General features: G+C 47.6%; 1 protein-coding gene across 1 annotated transcript in view; it reads right to left on the bottom strand.

The window, feature by feature from the left end:
• LOC112109595 (kinesin-like protein KIF9) overlaps positions 1–21,859 on the bottom strand; it is a gene marked incomplete at its 3' end in the record, with an annotated part of 22,800 nt that extends 941 nt beyond the window's left edge. Inside the window, exons 1-16 of the mRNA XM_029914077.1 lie at positions 21,796–21,859; positions 19,444–19,544; positions 19,120–19,285; positions 18,876–18,982; positions 17,020–17,244; positions 14,623–14,706; positions 14,420–14,512; positions 13,239–13,386; positions 11,252–11,316; positions 9,129–9,206; positions 7,690–7,758; positions 7,064–7,168; positions 5,562–5,617; positions 4,589–4,679; positions 3,223–3,353; positions 993–1,190 (exon numbers count right to left, since the gene is read on the bottom strand). Of these exons, the coding sequence (XP_029769937.1) occupies positions 993–1,190; positions 3,223–3,353; positions 4,589–4,679; positions 5,562–5,617; positions 7,064–7,168; positions 7,690–7,758; positions 9,129–9,206; positions 11,252–11,316; positions 13,239–13,386; positions 14,420–14,512; positions 14,623–14,706; positions 17,020–17,244; positions 18,876–18,982; positions 19,120–19,285; positions 19,444–19,544; positions 21,796–21,859 (1,781 nt within the window). The remainder of the gene's footprint in view (positions 1–992; positions 1,191–3,222; positions 3,354–4,588; positions 4,680–5,561; positions 5,618–7,063; positions 7,169–7,689; positions 7,759–9,128; positions 9,207–11,251; positions 11,317–13,238; positions 13,387–14,419; positions 14,513–14,622; positions 14,707–17,019; positions 17,245–18,875; positions 18,983–19,119; positions 19,286–19,443; positions 19,545–21,795) is intronic.
• Positions 21,860–24,273: the final 2,414 nt, after the last annotated feature.

The following is a 24,273-nucleotide window of genomic DNA, read 5'->3' as shown; positions in this document are numbered from 1 at the left end:
AGCCACGCCCTTGGGCTAACCTCCCACGGGAATCCCCTAGGGAGCCAGACTCTTGCGCGAACCTACAAGAGGGGTGAGGAGTGTGAATCCATAGAAATAATGGTTCACCTTCAGAGAACTCTTCTGACACAGGCAAGTCATTCATCTCTTACCTTAAAGGAGCCTACCCTGTATTGATCCCCTAGAAATCGCGACAAAACTAGACAGATGCCTGTCAGATGGCATCCTGCCCGATCTTGGTCAAGCCTTCATATCCCCACCATGAGAATGGTGATAATACAGCCTTACCTCATAAGGGGGATGTGAGGCTTAATTAGTTAATGTGTGTTAAGCGTTTGCGAATGTAAAGCCCCAGAGCAGCACCAGCTCTGTTACTGAGCAATGATAACATTTTAGTAGTTCAGAAGAAAATGTTAGGGCTGCTACCGCTTACTGAAAACCATGTCTAATGGGACGGCTTCCTTTGCTGGCAGCAGGGACGTGTTTTCGACAGCAGAGAGCAGAAGCAGGGCGGATGCCGGGTGCAATGGCTGGAATTTACCCAGCAGCTCACTTCAAAGCTAGTGGGAGCTGGACCCAGAGTGGGGATGCAATGGCAATCCCCAGGTGGCAAGTGACAGGAATGCCAAATCCAAGAGAACCAAAATCAGGAGACACACCACACTGATGTATTACTGCACTGAAATGCACACACGAGCCACTCCCATGTATGTGCATGGTGCCCCATTACAGTACCACTGCAAACAGCAAGGTGTAAGAGCAGGAAACCTAGGCCAAAATACCATGGAGTGAGGACAGCTAACACTACGCGTCCCTTTTGCTCAACGGAAACTACTTCCTCAGCCTTGGCCCTGTCCCCTCTGCCCCCATCACAGACCGAGCCTCCTCAGACCCAGCTCAGCGTCTGGGCACTCTGTTTGGCTTTGCACCCTGAATGACCCCACCTGTTTAGCTTTGCAAATGGAAAGTGCCTCATTAAGGTGAAAGGTTACCTCGGTCGGTGGGACTCCTCCTTGGGCACTGACTCCGAGCGATGTGTTTCAATACTAGCTGCATCCTGCTCCCGTATTAGTCCCTCCTTCACATCCAAATCCTTTGCGGAAGTTACCAGCACACTCCTTGATGGGGAAACAGAATCCAGATCTTTCCCCAAAACAGGGCTTCCTAATCCTTCCTTCCTGGTAGTGGGGCTAAGAGGAAAGAAATGGTTAATTTCCAGCATATGACAAAACACTGATACTAAAACTACACTGCAGAAACCAGTTCTGATTCAAGAACTGGAGGTCTGAGCCTGCTCCTCTGAAGTTAACAGTGAAAGTTCTGCCAACTTCAATGGGGCAGGAGCCATTGTCTCTATTGTCACAGCTCCCTGCTTGCAAACCTAGAGGGACCTCCCTGAATATAAAATCTGTAGGAATAGCAGCACACGCAGGATCAACTTCTTGTGAAGGTTCCCGAGAAGTCCATTCGCATGCACAGGTTACACTGACTTGGCTAGGGCACATTAAGAGACTGAATATACAAGTGTCTGCTTGGAGCAAGCAGCAGGCAGTGGACCCCTATCCACCCTCAATGGAGCCCCGTAGCAGAGTCCAGAAGACCTGGCTTAGCCCCCAGTCCAGTTTAAGGAAGAAAAGTGGAGAGTCTCCTTAAACTGGCCTCCGGGAGTCTGTTCAGCAAGGGACACCCAGTGTGAGATGTAAGAGATGACAATGGAAGCTGCATGTTAGTGTGGAGAAGCACTCGGGCATCAACCACGGCAGCACACCCCAGCACCCCTCCTGGACCCAGAAACGTGCAGGGGAGATGCCCCCCACTCAGGGGTACTAGGACTGAGGTGGTGCCTCCTTCCCCCATGCGGTCTTGGGGAACAACTGCAAGGAGAAACCAGCCAGAGACTCCAGCCAGCAGGAGCAGAAGCAGCTAGAACAGGGGCCTCTGGACATTCAGAGAACATTTTACTGTTCTGACAGGACTTTCTCTGCCCTGTGCTGATGGGCTGTTTGCGCCAACCCTCCCTCTAGTCTCTTTAGCTCAGGTTCACTCCACATCTGCTCCTCTTACTCTCTCCTCCTCCCCCCGTCCTTCTCATCCCACTTCCCTTTCCATTTTGCTGATCCCCTTCTAACTAAACCCACCCAACAACAAAATCATGGCACTAACATGCCATGTGCTGCCATCACATTAGTCACTCTGCTGGTGTGTTCTATCCCTTCCCCATCCTATGCCTGCCTGGGGGGAGGGACTATCTACTACTCTGTGTCTGTACAGCACCTAGCACAATGGGGCCCCATTCTTGGTTTGTCCTTAGGTGCTACTCGTAATAAACATGAGTAGCCGTTTGCAGTAAATCCTGCACATACCAGACTTCCACAAAACCAAACGGATTTGAGTCTGATGCTGACTGTGCAAAGACACATTCTGAGGGGCAGGTTTGGTCTTTGTCATGGGCGGTACGTAATGGAGGCTCAAATCTCATGCCACCAGTGGGGCAGTAGTGGATTTGAGGCCCCCAGAAAAATCTCCCCCTGCCACAGCCACAGGGAAAGAGGCACTCTCACTCCCTGTTATGGCCCTGGTGCTGTGGCAGGGGCACAGAGCTTTTCCGCTCTTTGGGCAGCAGCGGGGGGGAGGGAGGGAGGGAAGGAGCAAGTGGGGGCAGGGCCTGGGGGGAAGAGGCAGAATGGGGGTAGAATGGGGGCAGGGCCACGACGGAAGGGGCGGAATGGGGTGGGGTTATGGTGGGGCCATGGTGGGGCCGTGGGCAGAAGGGGCAGAATGGAGGAGAGGCTCGGGGCTTGGAGCTTCGGCCAGGGCGGAGCTCTCAGCCCCCTTCGCACCCACCCGGGCCAGGGCCATTGTGGGGAGGGGCTGAGAGCAGCGAGTGGGGACGTGGCCTTGGCCAGAAGAGGTGGGGCAGGGTCTAGCCTCCCCAAGGGGAAGCTTCACCCGCTGCCCGTCGTCTTTGTGATCAGGCCACAACCATGTATCAACACCAATCCTAGTAGGCCGGGACCTCCTCATTGAAACAAGCACAGAATATCACGAGGGCTATTGGGGCTGTTTCTCCACAGCCTTCTCCCTTGGGTAGCTACTGACCCCTGTAGGTGTAAAGCAGCCCATAAATCCCTGGTTATGTCACTGCCATAGGGAAGATTTTCATGAGTGGAGAAAGACACCTGACTAAAGGAGAGGGAACCGCTGTTTTACATGTCAACTCACCTAAGCTGCTCTTTGGCTTTCTTGGCTTTAACTTTCTTCCCGCCGGGTTTGGATAAAGGAGCAACTCCAATCCCGAAGCCCTGTCCGTCCACTTCCCCCACTAGATGGCCCTCTGCATCAACCAGGCCTGCCTGAAAACAGAGGGGGCTGAAGATGTGAATACAGAAGTATTAGCCCCTGCAGATGTCCAGCTTGTGAGAACTAAATACTCTGCTCAGAGGGGTAAGTCTGTCCAATTCCTTAATCTAAATCCAGATTCACCTCATGGCATCTTGGTGGAAAAAATCATCTTAAAGGTGAATTGAGAAGCAAAAAAGCCCTTGGAATTATTTTCAGATTCATGTGCTGAGTGCTCCCACTAACTAGGTTTGGAGGAAGTAGGGACTTACATCACAGAAACAGGTTTAAATTAACGTTTAAAATTTCTTCCCCACGCCTTTATTAAATCCTATTGTATTTTCTGTTTCTTTGATGATATCCCAGAATGCTTCATTCTGACACCTCACAAATACCAGAAATCTCACTGTAATCATGATGTCACTGATAATATCAGAGAATGACGCACTCTGGGTTATCTTCATTCAACGAAGGAGAAGTTTGCAAGAGGATTTCATAAGTAAAATCTGATTTCTGTCAGTGTCTCAACAGCATGGCTAAATGGCCCATTCAGCACAGAAATCTGCTTAACTCACATTTCATTTCTGTTTTCCAGATCAGCTTTAAATTAAAGCCTGGAATGGGGTCTGCCTGGAGATTGTGCAGTTTTGTGCTATGATAATACTTCACATTTCTATTGTGCCTTTCTTCCAAGGATCTCAAAGCACCTATAGTTAAGCCCCACAACTCTGCAAGGTAGATAATTATTCTTATACCCATTAAGTGAATAAACTGAGGCATAGTCGAAGCATGGAAGTAATCCGCTCAGAAGGTGAAAGTTTCAGAAAGTTAGGACAAACTAAAAACAAGCTGATAGTGAAAAATGTCTTGCATCCTAAGCTACATAAGGAAATCCACATCTGCCTTTAGGGTGGGGTACGTCTCCTTTATGCAGCTCCAACAGTGCTAAGGGATCATAGCAGGGCCAGAGGATCTAGCCCAGTATTTTACAACAGACAGACATGCAGGCAGGCATTTTTGATGTAATAGTTCTCATGTATTTTCCTTTTCTCTATTTTATAAAGCACCCTATTAAAATACTGGGCTAGATTCTCTGCTGGTGGAAACTGGTGCAGCTCTATTGACTTGTAGCAGTTCTGTTCTTCTGTCATGCCCATCACCATGGTAGCTCAGGGCCTTGGATTTCAATGGTTCCTCTCAAGTAGTGTAGGAAGAATTTGAGGCAGAAGGTCAAGTCCCAGAGCCCTACCTTCTGAGCAGCAGTAATGGCTGCAAAGTCACCTTTGTCTATCAGGGTGTATTTGTTTCGTAGTCTGGCTTCCACTTCCTGCTCCTGTTGGCTGGGGAGAGATAACCGCCCTTTTCATTGTGCTCAAGGGAAAATTTCATACAGCCCCAAACTTGTAAATGTGTCATACTTCAAAAGAAAGCTGTGTCTAATATCACCCCTCTGTCTACCTCTGCTCTCCTTTCCTCCTACTCCCCCTCCTGCTTCCTGCATTCTTCCCAAGCCGCTCTCCTTCATGCACCTGTTCTGACCTCCTTCTATTTTCTTCGTCCCACCTTTTTTCCACGCTGTCCCTTAGGCCTGAAAATCTCTTCTTTTAAGACACGTATACATTTCACTAGCTTTTGAAATACTTTAGGGAGCCTTTTTTATGGCCCAAATAACACGACTCCACAGTAGTTTAGCCCTGGAGGGTGGAACCACCATGAGAAGACCTGATCTTCTTGCTTTATTTTAACCCCATAAAAGGATTCCCCAAGGCACAAAATCTATGCAAAACACCAACACGTGGATCTGGACCAGTTTGGATTCCTGTGGAACAGGAATGCCCCCCCCCCCCCCCCCCCCCGGTGACATACCACAGACTTGCCACTTCCCTCCTCAAAGCCCAAATCTTCCTGCAGTGACATCATGTTACTTTTGTAACTGTAGCATCAGACACCAGAGCACACTTAACCAATTCATGGAGCCCATCATCCAAGGACCAGCCTCATGATCTATCGGTGCCACTGGGTTAGCCAGCAGCAGCTTCCCCCTGACCAAGCCATCAGGAGCTGGGCTGAGCGTCTCACAACTACAACTTATTCTCTGCATATTCTACAATGACATCACCAACGGTGTCATGACACCGTGCTGTGCTGTCACAGACAGAAGCTTGGTGGAGAGTTTCTACATCTCCTTATCCAATGCACATACCCCGGCTACAACATCTTACCTTAAAATCACTTTGAACTGGTTAAATACCTCTTGGATTTGTCTGATGTTCATTATCTGAGGAAGAAATCCGTACATTGAAGATCTAATGGGAGACAGGTCACATTCACTGTGCAATGTTTAAAAAACTTGCTCTGTAAGGCTGGTTCAAATACTATAGAATCCCAGGGCCCCCTTCTCTAGCCTCAGGCTACAGATAACTTAACCCTGTATCCTGCACCAGGAAAATCAGGCCCCGTGTGGCTCTGACCATCACTCATTGTTTAAGAACAGAGGAATCTATCTGATAGGCTGAGGCAGGTGCCAGCTGTGCAGGTATCCTGTAGGACCCCAGCGGTCAGGAATCGTTAGCCAATTATCAGCCAAAGTGTAACACACAACATTACGCAGGAGGCAGCTTCCAACCCTCCAGGCCACGCAGCTCTCTCCTCACTCACACGCTGCTGAGTCTATCTAAAGTACTTATCTGGTTCCCAGCGCCAGAGCATCTGAGCTCCTCACAAGCTTTAATGCAGTGCTATTATCCCCATTTTACAGACTAAGGCCCAGATCAATCAATAGAAGTTAGGAGCTTAAATGCCTTTGCAGATCTGGGCTTAAGGTACTTACACAGGGTCATACATAGAGTCTGGGACTTAGAGCTCCCAAGTCCTAGGCGAGTGGCCTAACCACTGGACCATCCTTCCTCTCTAGGAAGTCTTGAAGTACATTCTCCCCACTCCCAGAGAAGCATCATTCCCGCTAAAAGATTCCATGACCCCACTAAGGACATCTTTCCCTATAAGAAACTCCTCAGTCCTTCCCATCTCCTACTTAGGCTGACCATCCCTGACCCTAAAAGACTCCCTGGATTCCACAGATGCCAACTCTCCTCAACCCCCATCAGCTGCAGGAAAATTTTCTGGGACCTTTGAGGGTGGGAGAAAAGCAAAGAGTAAAGAGACGGGGCTGTAGTGCCCCAGAAGTTCCCCTCTCCCAAAAAAAGGTGGAACACTTTTTGAACAATACTTTGGGAACACATCTCTTTGCCAGAAGCTGGGAGTGGATGACGGGATGGATCACTTGATGGTTACCTGTTCTGTTCATTCCCTCTGAGGCACCTGGCATTGGCCACTGTTGGAAGACAGGATACTGGGCTAGATGGACCTTTGGTCTGACCCAGTATGGTTGTTCTTATGTTCTTATGACATAGTTTTACCCAGATGGAGAATTCTGACACTGTCTTTTTAAGGACGTTCAAAGCAGACCATCCCACTGAGTTTGAGGCCAGGGTGGAAGCCTCCTAGAGCTTCCTACTCACTTAAGGGGAGATAAGAATGAGAGGAGAAGGCAGGTGTCCAGAGTTTCCCTGTAAATAACAGGGAAGTGTTCAAGAAGTTAGTGCCACCTTTAATTCTAAATTCAGTTCCTCCACAAACTGATTTCATTCCCTCTAGCTGAAAGAGCCTGGAATCCAGCCAACTATAACCATCTGAGCAAGTTGTCAGTTAGGTAGCTACTCACATCAATATCATCTGTGGCTCCTTCTAGGTACCTGCGGACTTGAGAGTTAATCTCTGCTATCTGGATTTCATTCAGAGGGTCATAATTCACCAGAGAACGGTTGACCTAGGGATGAAAAGGTGAACAGCTGAACTGCAACAATTTACAATAAGCTGGGCAAATGCTAGCCTGACGGTCACCTGGCTGTGCTCTGCCTTGCCACGGCAGGTTTAATTCTTAGACTTTGCTTCCCACCCTGTAGACTGGCTGGGCACTGGACTCTGGAGTTGGCTGAGAGTGGTGCACTCCCTGCCTCTCCCTTCTGAGCAAATTAAGGACAGGCACTGATGGGTTTTGAAAGGCTACACTGTCTGGCATCCAGGACTCTGCGGGTTAATGACTATGACATGGAACCTTGTGGAATGGGAAATGAACAAGAGGGAAAACTGGTGGGGCCCCTCAGAACTCTGTCTAAACTCAAAGGACTCCACTGGGGACACAGTGGGAAAGCAAAAGCTTGACAAGCATGGATATAACTGATCCTAGAGATAAATTAAAATCAAGATAAAGCACACACGAATATCCCCAGCAAGTTGGCTTAGAGAGAAAGCATAGGCAGCAATTAACGGCTGCAGCCTGTTCCTTACCAAGCTGTCATGCATGGCTAGTTCCTGCTTCAGAAGAACAATCTCCTTCTCCAGATTCTTGACCATCCGCTAGCAGGAAAACAAAAAGATGCCAAGTGACCAAGTGCTACTAGAGAAAGAACTGTCCAAAGCCACTTCAGATTGGCTGCTGGCATGGGCGTAGTTTGGTGGGGGGCAGGGGAGGTGTTGCCCACCCAAATTGCAAGCCTAAGGCAGGCGTGGAATTTGCCTCCCCATTGGCTTGACTGGAGCTGCCCCCCACAAATATAGATGTCAAACTACACCTATGGCTGCTGAATAAAATCTCAGCTGTGTACCAACTCCCAGAGAATTCACTGCTGGGCTTACAGCACTGAAATGGTGAGTAAGTGATCTGGAAATCACTTGGCCTTAGTATAGCTTCTAGCAGGCAGCCTCCTTTGCTGTGTCTTGAGCCACCCTCTGTAAAGTCACTTTAAGCTTTCAAGGGAAAGCCACCTGTTTATCTAGTCAGTGCTTCACCGATCTGATGCCCCCATACTGTGGTCTTTCTGGATTACACGGCATTATTTTGAAAACAGAAGGCACAGAGCCCCAGTGCTGCTTTCACTGAAGGCAATGCCAGTTTCGCCACTGACTTTAACAGCAATGCATTATGCTAGCAGATTCACACAGCATACTTGAGACCTGCATGTCTCCCTAATCTGGAATATTTTAAAGCTTTGGCTATTGAGGGGGCAATTCCCATTGAAACTCAGTGGGAATTAATTGCCAAACTGCCCTTTGTGCCTTTGCAAAGCTCCCACTTAGCATCCACATGTAATAATCTCATTAAATGCATTTCAGTTCTTTTCCACTCAGTTCATCACGCAGCAAAAGAAAGGGAGCTGAAGAGGAAAAGTTTGTTGCACAGTCCACAGCCTCGTCTGAAAACTCTTGGAGGAAGCTGCTCTATATGGTTCTCTGCTTCCGCCTACTGTAGACAGACACGTGAAATCGGACGGTTCAGTACAGCAAGGTTTTCTCCTGCCACGTGTGTTGTGCAGCAGTGGTTCCCATAGTGTGGTACATGGACCACCAGTAATTCATCGAGCACTTGCTGGTGGTCTGAGGAGAACTGGTTGGACACAAAATGCCAAGTCTCCTCCCTATTTTAAAGTGCATTAAAAGAAGCTAAAAGATATTGATTACTTTTCTAATGTTACTTTTCCATGTGAATAATTGCTGTAGTTGTTGCAGGGATGTTGTGTGACCAGCCGTGGGAAAGGAGGTGGTCTGCAGGGTCTCAGATAGGACTGGAGATGATTCTCTCAGTGGGAGGGAAGGTGTCCATGGGACAGTTTCTCTATTAAGCTGTGATACACATGGTGACGAAGCTTGGGAAGTGTTGTCTTAATTTTTCCTGGATCTGAGAAAAAGAGAACCTCCTTCCTTCCATTTCCCTTCAAAAATATACATACCTCTGGGTCGTATTTCTCATTGATGGCTGGCTCCGTTGTGACCCATTTCATTCTGGTAGCAAAACGGAGAGAGGACAGCTGAAAAACATTACAGTTTGCCTATCAACCAGGAAACAAGTTTGGGTCACCAGACCAGACTCAAAAACCTTTGCTATTTTAATACTATAGGATCCCAGAAGCTAGAAATGGAAAAGCTATATCATTGTAGGCCACCATTCTACACTATCCCCATTCCAGGAGTAGGTTGCTTCTAGATGATTATTCATCTTTAGATGATGACTTTAGATGGTAAATTCTTCGGGGTGGGGACTGTCCTTTCTGTTATATGTGTGTACAATGGGACTGGGGCCTCTAGGTGTCACTGCAGCACGAATAATAAATAACAATAATGATATCCAATAGCAGAGAAGATTGTATGATAGGTCATTTAGTTTCAAAAAATGTCTGCTAGTTAACTCCTTCCCTGGTAAACTGCAGAATTCTTCCCTTCAATACTTTATGGTAGTGTTTTGTTCGGCCCAATTTTAAATGACTCAAGCAATGAGGCTACCACCAACTTCCTGTGGAGAATTATTCCAAAGCCTAAGTGATCTCACCATGAGGAGGTTATTGCTGGTACTAGCATACCAAATTGTTTGTGTAGTTGCTACCAAGGACCAAATTCAGCCCTGGTGTAAAGTGGGATGGCTAAGGCCCTATGGAAATCACAATTTCACAGACTGAGCGGAAATCACAAAATTAGCCCATTACCGCGATTTTTCCAACAGCGGGGAGATGGAAGCAGGCATCTGCGTGTTGGTCTTGTGCATTGTGTGGCTCATAGTGCGGGGCAGCGTCACACTGGAGCAGCAGTTCGGGGGGACGCGGCAGCCAGCTTTATGTGAGGAGAGGCACAGTAGCCAGCGCCACTGCCATTTGGAACATGAGCAACCGCGGCCTCAGCGGGGAGGTGGAAGCAGGCATCCGTGCATGCCAGTCTTGTGCTCTGTGTGGCTTGTAGGGCGTGTTCCAAGTGGTCACGCACTGGCTACTGTACCTCACATAAAACCAGCTGCCACGTCCCCCCAAACAGCTGCTCTGACATGACACTGACGTGTGCCAGGCATTACACTGAGCATAACACCAGAGCACAAATGCCCATTTCTTCCTCCCCACTGAGGCCACAGCTGCTTGTGTTCCAAGTGGTGGCAGCGCTGGCTACTGTGCCTCACATGGGTCCCCCCCCCGCACTGCTCCTCCAAGGTGATGCTACTGCGCACTACCAGTTGCACTGAGCACAAGACTGACGTGCACAGATGCTCACTTTTGCCTCCCCATCGTTGGAAAAATTGCAGCACTTCGCGAGGGACTTGGCTGCCAGGCATATTCTATGAAAATCAACACTTCATGCGTGGCACTACTGGGCATTTTCAAAAAAAGATCTCCGTTTATAACAGGGCCTTAAGTATAACTATTGACTTCACTGTGTGCTGTACAGTTCCACACCCATTGTTGGAAAGGTACAAATAATAATAATACATAGCGAAACTATGCATGCTTAGATCCAGGCTGAATTTGGCCTTGAGTATTTATCTGGGTGAGTCTCATTTTCCCCTTGGAAGATTAGCATCCTCAATGGATGGCTTATGTGGCCACAAAGTGGCCTTAGCAGACTGGAAAAACCAGCCCCATATAGTTCCATGCTGCATTTGATGCAATGTCAATGATTTTGTTGAATTCGACATACTTCCCTTGGACCTCAAACTACAGCGCTGTGCATGCTACAATTTAATCATGGTTATTGCTAGCATGATTTTGACTGTAGCGCAGACAGGACCAAAATGTCTTTAAATGAAGGACATCATTTCTGAAGGAACTCTCTCCACTTACAGGTTTCAGAGTGGTAGCCATGTTAGTCTGTATCAGCAAAAACTGACCCCCCACTTGGTTAGGCAACTCCCATCTTTTCATGTATTATGTGTATATATATATATATATATATACACACACACACACACAACTGCTACTGTATTTTCCACTCCATGCATCTGATGAAGTGGGCTGTAGCCCACGAAAGCTTATGTCCAAATAAATTTGTTAGTCTCTAAGGTGCCACAAGGACTCCTCATTGTTTCTCTACTTACAGTCTCCTCTATCTGAGCAGCTTCACCATAGATATTTGCCACCAGGACTGTATTGCAGTTTCCCCCTGAAAAAGACAGCAAGGGGGAGGAATGTGACTTCCTCTGTGTTGGGTTCCCTCCTGGAGAATTTTACATTCTGTAGTGAGTGAAGAATGAAAGACACAGCACGACTACAATGAACATAGCTAGTTTGTAATTTTTCCTCCAAGGACACAGGAAGGGTTATCAGTGGTGACCATGAAAGATAATGTTCATAAGCATGGTGGTATGGAACGAGTTAAGGGAATAGCCAATATTCTGGCTCCAGCCTTCTGAGTTAGTGTGAAGTATGCGGCAAGGCAAACTGTAAATGGTTGGAGTGGGGTAAAAGCTGAAAGATGGAATTTTAAAAGCACTCAGTGTTGGCCTCTCATCCAATGAAATCAGAGGGAGGAGCAGGATTGGGCCAATGCTGAGAGCTTTGAAATTCCACCCTAAATTTGTATGATATCAGATCCTTACTGCCAACGTCTACAGCCTGTCTTCAGTTGCTTTCTCTATTCAGACTGTGTTATACAGTGTTGTTGAAGTGGATTCCTGTCCTACAGATTCCAGATGTAATACAGTTTTTGCATTTATCATGTTTGCCCAGGTCCTGATCATCCTCAACTCCTGCAGGACTCAATGAGAGTTGATAGCACCTGCAGGATCAGAACTTTGAAAGGACTGTGGTGTGTTTTTAAAGTATTCTCAGCTGAGAAAAGTTTAGTAAAGTTTCTACTGGCTTGATCAGTATGAGGCTTGTGTGTACTGTGACAAAGTTCCTCCTCTATCTTGGTGGGTCCTGCGCTTATTGGCGGATTTTCTTGCCTCAGAGATTCACCATGTGGGTTGGGGAACAGCCCAGAGACTTTCCCCTCTGGAAGAACCCACAGTCCAGGTCAATTGGGAGGTTTGGGGGGAACCCGGGCCCGCCCTCTACTCCGGGTTCCAGCCCAGGGCCCTGTGGACTGCAGCTGTCTATAGTGCCTCCTGTAACAGCTGCGTGACAGCTACAACTCCCTGGGCTACTTCCCCATGGCCTCCTCCAAACACCTTCCTTATTCTCACCACAGGACCTTCCTCCTGGTGTCTGATAACGCTTGTGCTCCTCAGTCCTCCAGCAGCACACCCTCTCACTCTCAGCTCCTTGCACCTCTTGCTCCCAGCTCCTCACACTCACACCACAAACTGAAGTGAGCTCCTTTTTAAAACCCAGGTGCCCTGATTAGCCTGCCTTAATTGATTCTAGAAGCTTCTTCTTAATTGCCTCCAGGTGTCCTAATTAGTCTGCCTGCCTTAACTGGTTCTAGCAGGTTCCTGATTACTCTAGTGCAGCCCCTGCTCTGGTCACTCAGGGAACAGAAAACTACTCATTCAGTGACCAGTATATTTGCCCTCTACCAGACTCCTGTACCCCACTGGTCTGGGTCTGTCACAGTACGTATACCTGATGTTTCATTAGGGTAAGAAAAACAGAAACCACTGCTAATTTTTCATGTTAGATTATTAACTGAGGGCTTGTCTCCACAGTGATTTAGCGCATGGCCAGCCAGGGCGTGACTCTATCGTGCACTAGCTTGCCACGCACTAACTGGCCGTGTGGACAATGCTACAGCACACTGTAAGTTCAGTAGTGCGCTTTGACATACTGCTGTTTGACATGGGTGCACATCATTGAAATGGTGAGTGATTTGGAAATCACTTTGCCTTGGTTTAGCTTGTTTGGAATGGTAGGAGGTCAAAGTGCACGATGGAACTTTTAGTGTGTTATAACAGGGTCCACAGGGCCAGTTAGTGCACAGCAAGCTAGTGCGCTGTAGATTCACACTCTGGTTGGCCACGCATTAAATCACTGTGTAGACAAGCCATCAGATTGACTGAGCGTGTTTGGTTGTGGCTTGATCTCCTCATGAGAACCGAAACCAAGGTATTTTCTCGTCCCTCTATTCCGATTCCAGGTCCTTACCTAATGAATCCTTAAGGGCATGGGTGAGCTTGCTCTGCCGGAAGGGGACGTGGTCCCTCTTACGATCAGCCAGTGCAATGATAGCTTGCTCAAGGAATGACAAAGATTTGTTGATATATGTGGCTTCTTTCAGAACCTGCCCCTCGGACTGCAAGAAAGACCAAAAGGCAAAAAGTTTCCACATGCATCTTTCTGGGTGAACTGCAAAAGAGTGTGTCCCTCACTGGGCTTACAGCTCTGATTGAAGTGGAGGATAAATGAGATGATGAGTCCAACACAGACTAACTATGAGATTCTAGATCCTGAAGGGCTTTCTGCAATTTGAGAGAAAGTTCTTCAGGGCTGTGATTTGGCAATAACAAGTCTGCCAGAATATTGGCTTTCCTAGTTCTGAAAGGGGAAATCCTCCCTTTGTCACAAGGCTGCCCGGGGATTACTTGCTCAACACAATATAATATATCACAGGGGAGCACTGAAGGTTTAAGTTGTTCCCTATTCTTCCAGAAAGGCGATTGCATCAGTCTCCATAGTATCACCAGAGGCAGAAGGATTTCTGCTTTCAGTGCAGTTGCAGAATGAAGCTGAATTACAAAGAGTTCCCCATAAGGCGGATGGCTCAGGCTCTTGCCTAGACTGAGCAATGGCATTGTTGGAAGGAATGATCGAGCAGGAGAGAGTTGCCTGGAGGATGGAGTTTTGCACATTTGGACTTGATAAAAAGACATTACAGCTACTGAAGATAACTGAGCTCCTCTGATGCTTTCATGGGGTTGAGATTTGTCATGGTTCCTCCTATCTACTGACCAGGGGGTTGATTCTTGTGTCAAGCATAGATTCTGAAAAATCTTCAGCTCCTCTTGTGCAACTGTGGTAAGGGGTTGCTGACACATACTTAAGGATTAACAACTGAAGAGTATATCTAACACCAGCATCAAGCCCCTTCTCGTCCTGACACCAGATTCCCAGAAACAAGCTAGAATAAAATTCCGTTGGCTAAAGCAGAAATATAAATTATATTCACTATCAGCCTCCTTTAGAGGTAAATGTTCAATGTGACATAAAGGGAATTGAGTTTTGCTGTTTCCATTAACTGTAGTGGGAAAGTTCTCTGACTCCACAGGCATCACTTTAACAACTGGACCCATCTCTTAGAGAGCAAACATTTTTTCCCATCTGCTTACCCCAGTCTTCCCCAGTCTCTCTGAACCTGCCAGATCCACTAGGTTAATTTTTGAAGCAGTGTATTTGGCATCTGACAAAATTCTGGAATGAGACTGGGAAAAAATTTGTATTTAACATTACACACAACTGAAGTAGAGTACACATTTAAATTCTAAAGACCCCTAGATTTCTGAGCCCCCAGGAAACCTGCCAGCAGACTTACCTCAATATAGATAGTGAATATGCAATGGGACCTGGATGAATTTTTATTCAGAGTATGTTCACCTATTATTCTGTTGGTCTCACCCTGAAAATGAAGTCAAAATAGAGAACATTATTTTTATTAAAAAATAAAATAAATACTAGTAGAATAAATGTGAAAGGAAGACTATTGAAGTCACAGTTAAATAAACAATGCTTGTATCTTCAATAGGTAGAGATAATAATAAAATTGGTCACTTATCCACAGCCTTCTATTTGAGGCGCTCCCAACATCTGTCTATGGTAGGCATTTCTAGCATGGCTCTCGAAGCACATTACAAATATTCCACTCATGAAGACAGGTAAGGGATCACTACTTATCTGTCATATTGCTTCTCTGAACATTCCATATTAACTGGATTCCCATCCTTGGGGCTCAGGTTCCTAGTGTGAAAGGGGCCAGAGCTCCCCTAACCCTCAAAAAATGTGGCCCTTTGAGGAACAGGCAGGCAAGACTTAGTGCGTCCATGCCTGCTTCCGTTCCTTGATAAGCATGAGGCAAAGATCTCCCCTAAATGTAATAGACACCCAAGATTACTTATAGGATAGGAAGGGACCACAAGAAAATGAATCAGTCACTGAAAATGATGCTATGACTGTCTGTGATGGCTGACAGGGAGCGTCACAGTGGAGCATGGTGAGAAAGGAACTGAAGTTCTAGAGGGCACCACTAAGGCACCTGTAGTGGGTCTCAAAAGGCGGCCGGCCTGCTTGTGTCTCAAAGCCTTTGAGAACTAGAGGAGTTCTTCCCTGCCTCATGGTAAGGAGTCGAGATCCCAAAACAGGAACCCAGTCAAGTTGGTGTCTTTAGAGAAATGTTCTTATCCCTCAAGTATCAGAGGGGTAGCCGTGTTAGTCTGGATCTGTAAAAAGTGACGAAGAGACCTGTGGCACTTTATAGACTAACAGAAGTATTGGAGCATAACCTTTCGTGGGTGAATACCCACTTCGTCAGACGCAGCATCAGACGAAGTGGGTATTCACCCACAAAAGCTTATGCTCCAATACTTCTGTTAGTCTATAAGGTGCCACAGGACTCTTTGTCGTTCTTATCCCTCTTTTACAGATGAGGAAATGGAAGCACAGAGATCAAAGGACAAATTTTTCAAAACTCAGTCTCCCGTCTTGTACCCACAATTTGCAGACACAAATTACTGTGGTGCTGTTTAGATCATTTTGATGTCTATGTGCCTAGTTATCTCCAAAAACTGCTCTGGCATTTCTCCTGACTCCCAGGTCTTGTTCAGTGGTTTGAGTACTGGCCTGCTAAACCCAGCGTTGTGAGTTCAATCCTTGAGGGGGCCACTTAGGGATCTGGGGCAAAAATCTGTCTGGGGATTGGTCCGGCTTTGAGCAGGGGGTGGGACTAGATGACCTCCTGAGGTCCCTTCCCACCCTGATATTCTATGATATGTCTCCCGTTCTAGAAATCAAGAATGGTTGTTACTAGTAACCCAACGTGAGCTTTTTCAGAACACCTGAACATAGGCTCAGCAATCAGAAAGCAAAAAAAGGAAGGGTTTAAAAGGGCTTGTCAGTTATTGGTGAAACATGCTTTCTACATAGGGAGCTATGTGCGAAATTGGTGCAGATGTATGTATGCCTCCTAGTTTCACCTACCCAGCTATCTGAGTGTCCCCTCTGTATGACTGACTAGATGTAGGCATGCCATGACAGCCCCATTGATCTGTAGAAAGTGTCAATGGTAGGTGTCTTCGCTTGGTATGGGAGAGTGTTGACTCAGCCAGGACAGCTGGCAAGCATTTTTTTCAAAAAGGAAAGACAACACAGTTCAGACAGTGGTTCTGCTTATTAGGATACCTTACAGACTGTCCTTTGCACTCTGCTTAAGCTGGTCGTTGACTTCCTAAATGTGATCACCAGCGCACTGGAAACAAGCCAGCTTGCACTCCCAATCCTGGGCTGCTCTAGGGCTAGAGAGGCCCTCAGCATAATTTAGACAACCCTGGGGACCTGTCTAAGTTACAGCAGCCTCCCTGGCCTGCCCTATGGGCCACAATGCTACCTGGAATCAACACAGCAGTGTGTGCTGCAGCCCCATCCCAGACACACCTCTTCCACCTCCAGCCTCACCCCAGCACTGCCAATATACCAGGACTTGCAAGGGGGTTCTCGGACAGCAGCCGTATGCTGTTTTCCACAGTATCTGCACCAGGGGAACCCTCCCTGGCAGGAACCAGGGTTTTATGCCGGGGCTGGAGAAGAAGTGAGGATCTCACCCATGACTTCCCATCTTCTGCTCTAACCCCAGACAACTTTCCTTTCCTCAGCTAAATCAGCAAAAATAAACATAAAAAATAAGGATGAGAAATAATAGTGAGTCATTGTTTTATCTTGCCTCAAACAGGAGATTTAAAGCATCTTCCTCGTGGCTGGCTGGATGCATAGATAAGCCCTTCACAAAGACACCCTGTGGGTACTCCACTACAGCCATGTGAGTGTCACCGGACATGTCATGAGGCATAGTGGAGAGAAGGTCGAAGAGAGTCTCGTTGTAGATTTCCAGGTAGGACATTCGGACAGTGATGGACTGATCGATGTGTTCTTCAACTGCCCTGAACACCTGCACAGATCATATGCTTGTCAATGACAGTCTGAGTTCACAAACAAGGTTCCTATCAATTTGTGGCTTTTCAGGATGTGAATCACTATAAATCAGTCAGTCAGTATATGGCACACTCTCAGCAGGACTGCAGCGGCTCTAATAAGATTTTCAAAATTATTCTGGTTTTGAAAATATTATACCTTTAAAGGGACACTGTCAAGGGTTGGAAGCCTAAAACAAGAGTTTTCTGTGATTTCTCTAAACAGTAAAGAACATTCCATTTGCTGGCTGAATTGCTTTTTTCTAATTGCATGAACAGCACTTACACTAACACCAAGGAATATAACCAGTAAGAAGTTACTCGGGCGGGAGTTAAGGACAGTATAACAATGAGCTAATGAGATCAGCTCTGTGATGCAGGAATTAGTTCTTTTTTATGCTCGGAAAACACCTAACCCAGTAGCTACTTGTAGCAGGGTGGATACCTGCTCCTGCCTGGAAGGGCCTGAGATAGCCCAGGGAGCAGGCAGAGTGAAAGCTGAGCTGATTGGGGGAAGTGGCTGCAGCTGGGGCCATGCCCCAATCAGGCTTCAGCTGGCCCTATAAAGGCCAGGGCAGCCAGAAACTCTGAGTCTCTCTCTGCCTTCAGAGAGAGAAGGGCCTGGCTGTAGGGAGCTAGACATAGGGTATCTGTAGTGGAGCAGGGCTGGGGAAAGGCTGGGGAGCTCCAGATTAGATAGCCCCAGGCTGTGGCCTGGTAATAGGCCAAGGGGTACTGGGGGTTGCAGAGGGCAGCCCAGGGCTAGGCCAAGGCAGCAGGTCCAAACCCAACCTTGCTGATGATGAGTGGCCTATACTGCAGTCTGCCCCAGAGAGTGGGGGCTAGTTGGTGACTGGCAGTGGCCTTATCCTGAGGTGAGGTGGGGATAGTGGGTGGGGGTTCCCCTGGGAGGGGAGACCTAGTGTTTGGGTATTGCCAGGGGGCAGCATCCAGAGCAAGGGGGCACCAGGGTCCTGGGAGGGACATGGGGGCCAGAGTAGAGGACAAGGCAGATCACCGGCCTGCAGAGGGCGCTCCAGAGACTGGTGAGCTAATTCCCTGGATGACCAGCAGGAGGTGCAGCAGGGGTGAGTCCGGACCCCCGTACACTACTGGAAACAAATAATAAAATGTTCTGTTGCAGAACACCTTCCAGCTTTGGTTTCTGTAGGTTATGTCAGCCCTTCACTCTGCTTTTCAGCTGTGCTTCTGTGAGCAGGCACACAAGAATCTTCACCCAAAAGAGTGCCCTTTTGAGAGGTTAAGAAAGTTGCACATCATGACATCATGTTTATGTTGCAACAGGATGACATGTCCGCATGTCGCAATGCAACGTCATCTCATTGCATTGAAATGTCACCTCTCTCACGGCACAAGGTCACAGTGTTACAATGGAACATCACGATGCAACATAATGATTTTTTTATTGTCCCACAACTTCTTTAAGGACCATAAAATATCCATCTCCTGTTAAAATGATTGGTGATGACCTTGTAGCCCATGTTTGGGGTGGTCAACAAATTTCTCAGGACTGAGAGGACAACAGATGATATGACAGATGTACTAGTTTCTCCTTCTTCCCCTCCTTTCTAATTCAAAACTTCAGTACCTGCTGTATAGCTCGGGGTATGATTCCTCTATGCTTGTAGTTTTCAGTTGCTCCTGTCATGGTGTATGTTTTACCAGCTCCTGTTTGCCCATAGCACATTATAGTGCCTAGAAAAGTTTTAAAACAAAAGAATAAATTCAGTAGAACTCATTCATTTCTCCAATGTAACATCCAAGGGATCTTATCCTCAGATGGGGAGCCCCACTATTTCTTAAAATAACACAAATATCAATTAAAAAATTACCATTATAGCCATCCAGAGCTTGGGATACCAAGTCCCTAGCTACTGCATCATAAACCGAATCCTGGGAGGCATTGTGAAGAACACCATCCAGTTTAAAGGACCAATCAGTCTGCTTGTTATTGACGACACCTTTCTTAACATCTCTCCTGATGTAAATATCTATGCTCTAAAAAGACAGAGATGAAGAATGTTGATGTGCTACAAGAGATATTGGGCCAAATTCATCCCTGGTGTAACTGCAGCAGGGTTAGTCCTCATTTCTGCTACCATAACTTAAATCAGAGTCTAGATCCATTATGCGCCTGATGTCTCTTGTTCCTTTACCTTATTGTCTGGCCCATACTTGATCATGTCTTGAGGAAAATTAGCTGTTGGCTTGACTCGCACAAATGCATGTACTTTACTTTCTTTTGCACTCATTGTAACTAAAAGAAGGGGAAAAAGGGAAAATCAGGTTTACAAGAAAATACTGTGTTCCCTAAAATACAGTTTAAACGCTTTAATCAGCAAAAGGTAGGCTGCGGTGTCATCAATTTTTAAAATAAACTGTTTACAAATGTTAAGCTGTAGTTTCTAACTATGGTTTATTAAGAGGAACTATAGGCACATATCTAGCCTAAGCAGGGAAATTTTTAAAGTCAGAAAAGTGAACATGTAAAAATAGAACATGCAAAAACCTTCTTAGTCATTACAATTTCTTCTTGTGCATCTGAATTCTAGCTATTTACTGACACAAACAAGCTTCTCTTCCTGCTAGTCCTGCAGAACAAAACAGCTACAGGAGAATGAAATGGATTCTATTCTGCCTCATGCATCATCAATGCAACTCTCAGCTAACGGCTGGATTCTGCTCTCTGATACAAAACCATTGACACTGATGCAGTTAGGCCATCTTTACAGTGGTGTACCTGAGTGCAGAATTTGGCCCTAGATTCTGTCAGCAAACTTTTGATCACTGGTGAATTGAGAGGCAGGGAGAGCTCAGCTTGATTTTCAGATCCCAGCGTGACTAAGTGATGCTGACAGCTGGAAAAATAATCTTTTCACCTGTAAACAGAGCACTGGAAGTCACTGAGAGAGTATAAATGCAAAGACTGAGCCATGTAATTCTTACAGTAACAGGAGGATGTGTTAAAGACGCAGTGCTACAACAGCAACAATTTAGCCACAAACTTTTAATGAAAATGTTTTACATCAGACATAGGATTTTGTGATCCATGGACAAAAGCTGCTATGTTATTTATTCATTATTAATTATTATTATTATTTCACTATGACACCCAGATTCTCTGATTAAGATTATGGCCACTTTGTGCTAAGCACTATACAGACAGAGAGATAAATGTGGTCCTTCCCCAAACAGCCTGCAATCTGAGAGTTGCCTTAACTTGTGCAACTAGTATGGGCACTGTGGGCCTTGAGTAAAAGGGAATAATTCAGAATAACTAGGAATGCTCTGGCCACACCTCCTCCTGCCCGGCCCTACCTATTCATGGACCACTCCAGAACACCCCCCTTTGTAGGGGCTCTGCACCTCCCAAGGGCATAGATAGCATAAAGTGGCCATTACACAGGGGCGAATACCCCTGGGGTGTTGTATGTTAGTATATCAGCTTTCTAGGGTGATCATTTGCGTATTGTTCACCTAAGATCAAATGACCTGAGACAGGGTTACAACATTACCGATACCATGTAGAACAAGGCTCTGCATTCCTTACACTGCTTTAGGTGGTTTATTATCCATCTGATTCATTTTTTAAATTAATAATAAAATATAGACATTTCTTTCTCATGATCACTGAAAAGCACCTTTCATGTGAGGCTCTCAAAGCACTTTACAAACAATCTGAATGTCTCAAGAAACACAACCCAGGGCATGGATGTGTATTCATTTCATATGAGGGGGATTTCTCTTTAATTGTACCTAATGATTCCCTTGTCATTTTCCTTGGCTCTTTGGTTTTGCACGATTCTGCACCCTGGTTCTCTCTCTCTAGAGTTCAGTAATGGTTGGATGCAAATGCTTTTAGTGTGCGCTCCTAAAATAGAGGACATCTGGAAGGTCAAATTCTAGTTTCAATTAACCCTCTCTTAATGCACCAAATGACAATATTCTTTTCATTCAGATTCCTCCTTAAAACTAAACGAGGCCCAAACCTGGCACCCTGAACCCAAATCCAATAGGATTTTGTGGAATGGGGATCGGATCCAACGCACCACTACAACCGTGTGTTTTCTGGCTCTGGTTTAAACATGGCAGAAATATCATGAAAAAAGTTATTTTTGTCAAATTTTAGCCCAAGACATTGAAAATCTCACACGAACATCTGATTTTCAAGAATTTAAAATGACCCAATCCAAACCCAGTTCAGTTTATAACCCAAACTCCTAGCATAATCCGGATCCAAACACCTCAAGATTTCCTTCTTTATCAACACTCCAGCAGAGAGGATTATTAAAACCTTTACATTGCATTGACATATGACCATTGTCTGGTGGTATGTCAGGCACTGTGTCTAATTCATACTGTTAATCTAATTTAGGATACAATCCTGTGAGCCCGAGATGCACAAAACTCCCACAGGACTCAATGACAGTTTCACCAACTAAGGACTTGCAGGATTAGACCCTTAGATTGGAAAATTCTCACCATCTCATCAGACTCATGATACTCACCAACTAATACAGATAATGGCTTGTGGGGACACCTGGAGGAAATGAAACAGATACACATGAACATGCACTTTCTATGTTATTACTTTAAAATGTATTTAGTGCTAGTGAACAACTGCTAGTCCCGGAGAGTGAAGTTCTTTCTTTATCCAAAGAACAGGTACCGTTCAGGTAGTGGTACTGTAATCTTTCACAGTACCACAGCAATAGGCTTCTACCTTGACAAGAAGATTGTGAGGATAGGTGCACTGTTTCTTTAAAGCTGTAGCAAGAAGCCAGGCAGAAAGAGGGAGCTGGAGAAGGTTCTAAGCAGAAGCTCTAAGGTGAAGCACAGAGAGGGAGAGAATAGCCTTGGGGCTAATGCAATTTTTCTTATTCTAATAAAATTCCTCGTTCAGTGTTAGAAGAAAGTGGCTCCTGTGACTCTCTACCATTGACAGAAGGTTCACAGCTATGGATAAGAAAGGGAGTTCAATCTCCACAGCCCGTTCAGTCCTTGCAAGGCCTTTCTGCTGTCACTGCAACAAGGATGCCAATTAGTGTCACTTGTGATGGTTGTTTTTGTCACATGGGCACCTATCCACTGATTGAGATCCACCAAAGTCATTCCACACAGGCCACCAAATAGCCTTTCAACTTTGTCAGCAGACAGGCTTTTAACCAGTGACCTAGAAGTACAAGGCTCCATAGACCATTACCAATCTACCAAGCCATGTAGTCAACCAGGTTTTTAAAATGCCTGGGACGTGGTTACAGAGCCAACAGTGACACAGGGCTGTGGGATTAGAGATGGCATGAGGATCGTTGGGATGTGGGTACAGAAATGGAGGTGATGCAGGGGTGAGAACATGGGATGCAGGAGCCGTGGCAATGTGAGCTCAGAGACAGCTGGGACATTGGGGATGGAGGCAGATATGCTACAGGGATGAGGATGGTGGTGACATGGGAGCAATGGCAATAGGAGATAGGAGATGGCTGGGACACGGGGAAGAGGACGGTGTGATCCAGCAAGTGAGGTTGGAAGAGGTGATGATGAGGGGTTGGTTGGGATGTGTCGATGTGGGGACAGCGAGTTGCATAGACAGTGGCAACACAGGGATGGCTGGGATGAGGGGAAAAAAACAGTGGCAATACAGGGATGGGTGGGAAGTGGGGATGGTGGTGGTGATCGGGAGATGGTTGGGATGTGGAGACGAAGATGGGGACACTGGGAAAGTGGAGGCAGTAATTGTTATGGCTGAGAGATGGGGGTGGCTGAGAGGTGGGGACGAGATGGCTGGGAGATGGGGATAGTCACAGGGAGATGAGGATGTCTGAGAGATGGGGTTGGTGACATGGGGACAGAGATGGCTGGGGAGGGGATGGGGATGAGGACAGGGAGATGGGGATGGAGACAGGAGATGAGGACAGGGAGACAGGGTGGAGACAGGATGATGGGGATGCTGGGAGGTGGGGACAGGAATGGGGACAATAACAGGGATGGGGTGGCTGGGAGGTGGGGATGGGCAAACAGGAGGCTGGGGACGGGGGATGGAGACGGGTGCTGGGAGGTGGGGAGAGGAGATGGGAACAGGGGGGTGGGGAAGGGGGAGGTGGGGCCGGGGGATGGAGACGGGGAAGGGGGCGCTGGGAGGTGGGGATGGGAAGGGGAGACGGTAACAGGAGGCTGGGGAAGGGGGCGCTGGGAGGTGGGGCCGGGCAAAGGACGGGGCTGGTGAGGATTTCTGGGGCCGGGGATCGGGATGGGGAGAGGGGAAGGGGCCGGAGACGGGAAGGGGGCGCTGGCCGGGGATCGGGATGGAGACGGGGAAGGGGCCGGGGGCCGGGCAGTACCAGGCAGGGCCCCGGGTACCCGGTACTGACAGGGAGCGGCCGCTCTTCCCCCCGCCGCCGCCGCCTGCTCCTGTCGCTCCAGGTCCCGCAGCGCCGCAGGCACCGGGGCGAAGCTGAGGCAGGTGGGTGTACACCCCGTTACCATGACTACCGCCACTTCCTGCCGCGTCCGGAAGTGCTCCGGGAGAATGCGGAAGCGAGGGGAGTCCGTTTCCGGCCGGGGCCCGAGGGCTCTGGTTGGTTACGGCGGCCGGGAGGGGCCAGCGTGGAGCTGGCGCGGGCGGAGGCGTCTGTCTCCTCGCGCGTTGCCCTCCCTGCGGCGAGCGCGGCGGCCGCGGCCCGGGCTGGGGCTCGGGGAAGATGCTGGAGGCGGCGGCCGAGCCGGAGCTGGACCCCGAGGACCTGGTGCATTTCTCGGTGGGGGACCTGCCCAGCCGGGGCTACGGGGTGATGGGCGAGATCCGGAGGCAGGGCAAGCTCTGCGACGTGACCCTCAAGGTACCGGGGCGGCGCGGGCCGGCCGGGGGGAGCCCCCGCGGGGTGACATGGGCCGGGGAGCCCCGGGCTGCGGCGGGGGGCGGCGGTGACATGGGATGAGGGGCCCCGGGCTGGGGGGGCGGCGGTGACATGGGATGGGGAGCCCCGGGC

Source organism: Terrapene carolina, unplaced genomic scaffold (assembly GCF_002925995.2).
Source record: "Terrapene carolina triunguis isolate 2854851 unplaced genomic scaffold, T_m_triunguis-2.0 Scaffold30022, whole genome shotgun sequence".
Lineage (NCBI taxonomy): Eukaryota > Metazoa > Chordata > Testudines > Emydidae > Terrapene > Terrapene triunguis.
Note: the sequence above shows the minus strand (reverse complement) of the source record. Positions and strands in the feature narration are given on the sequence as shown.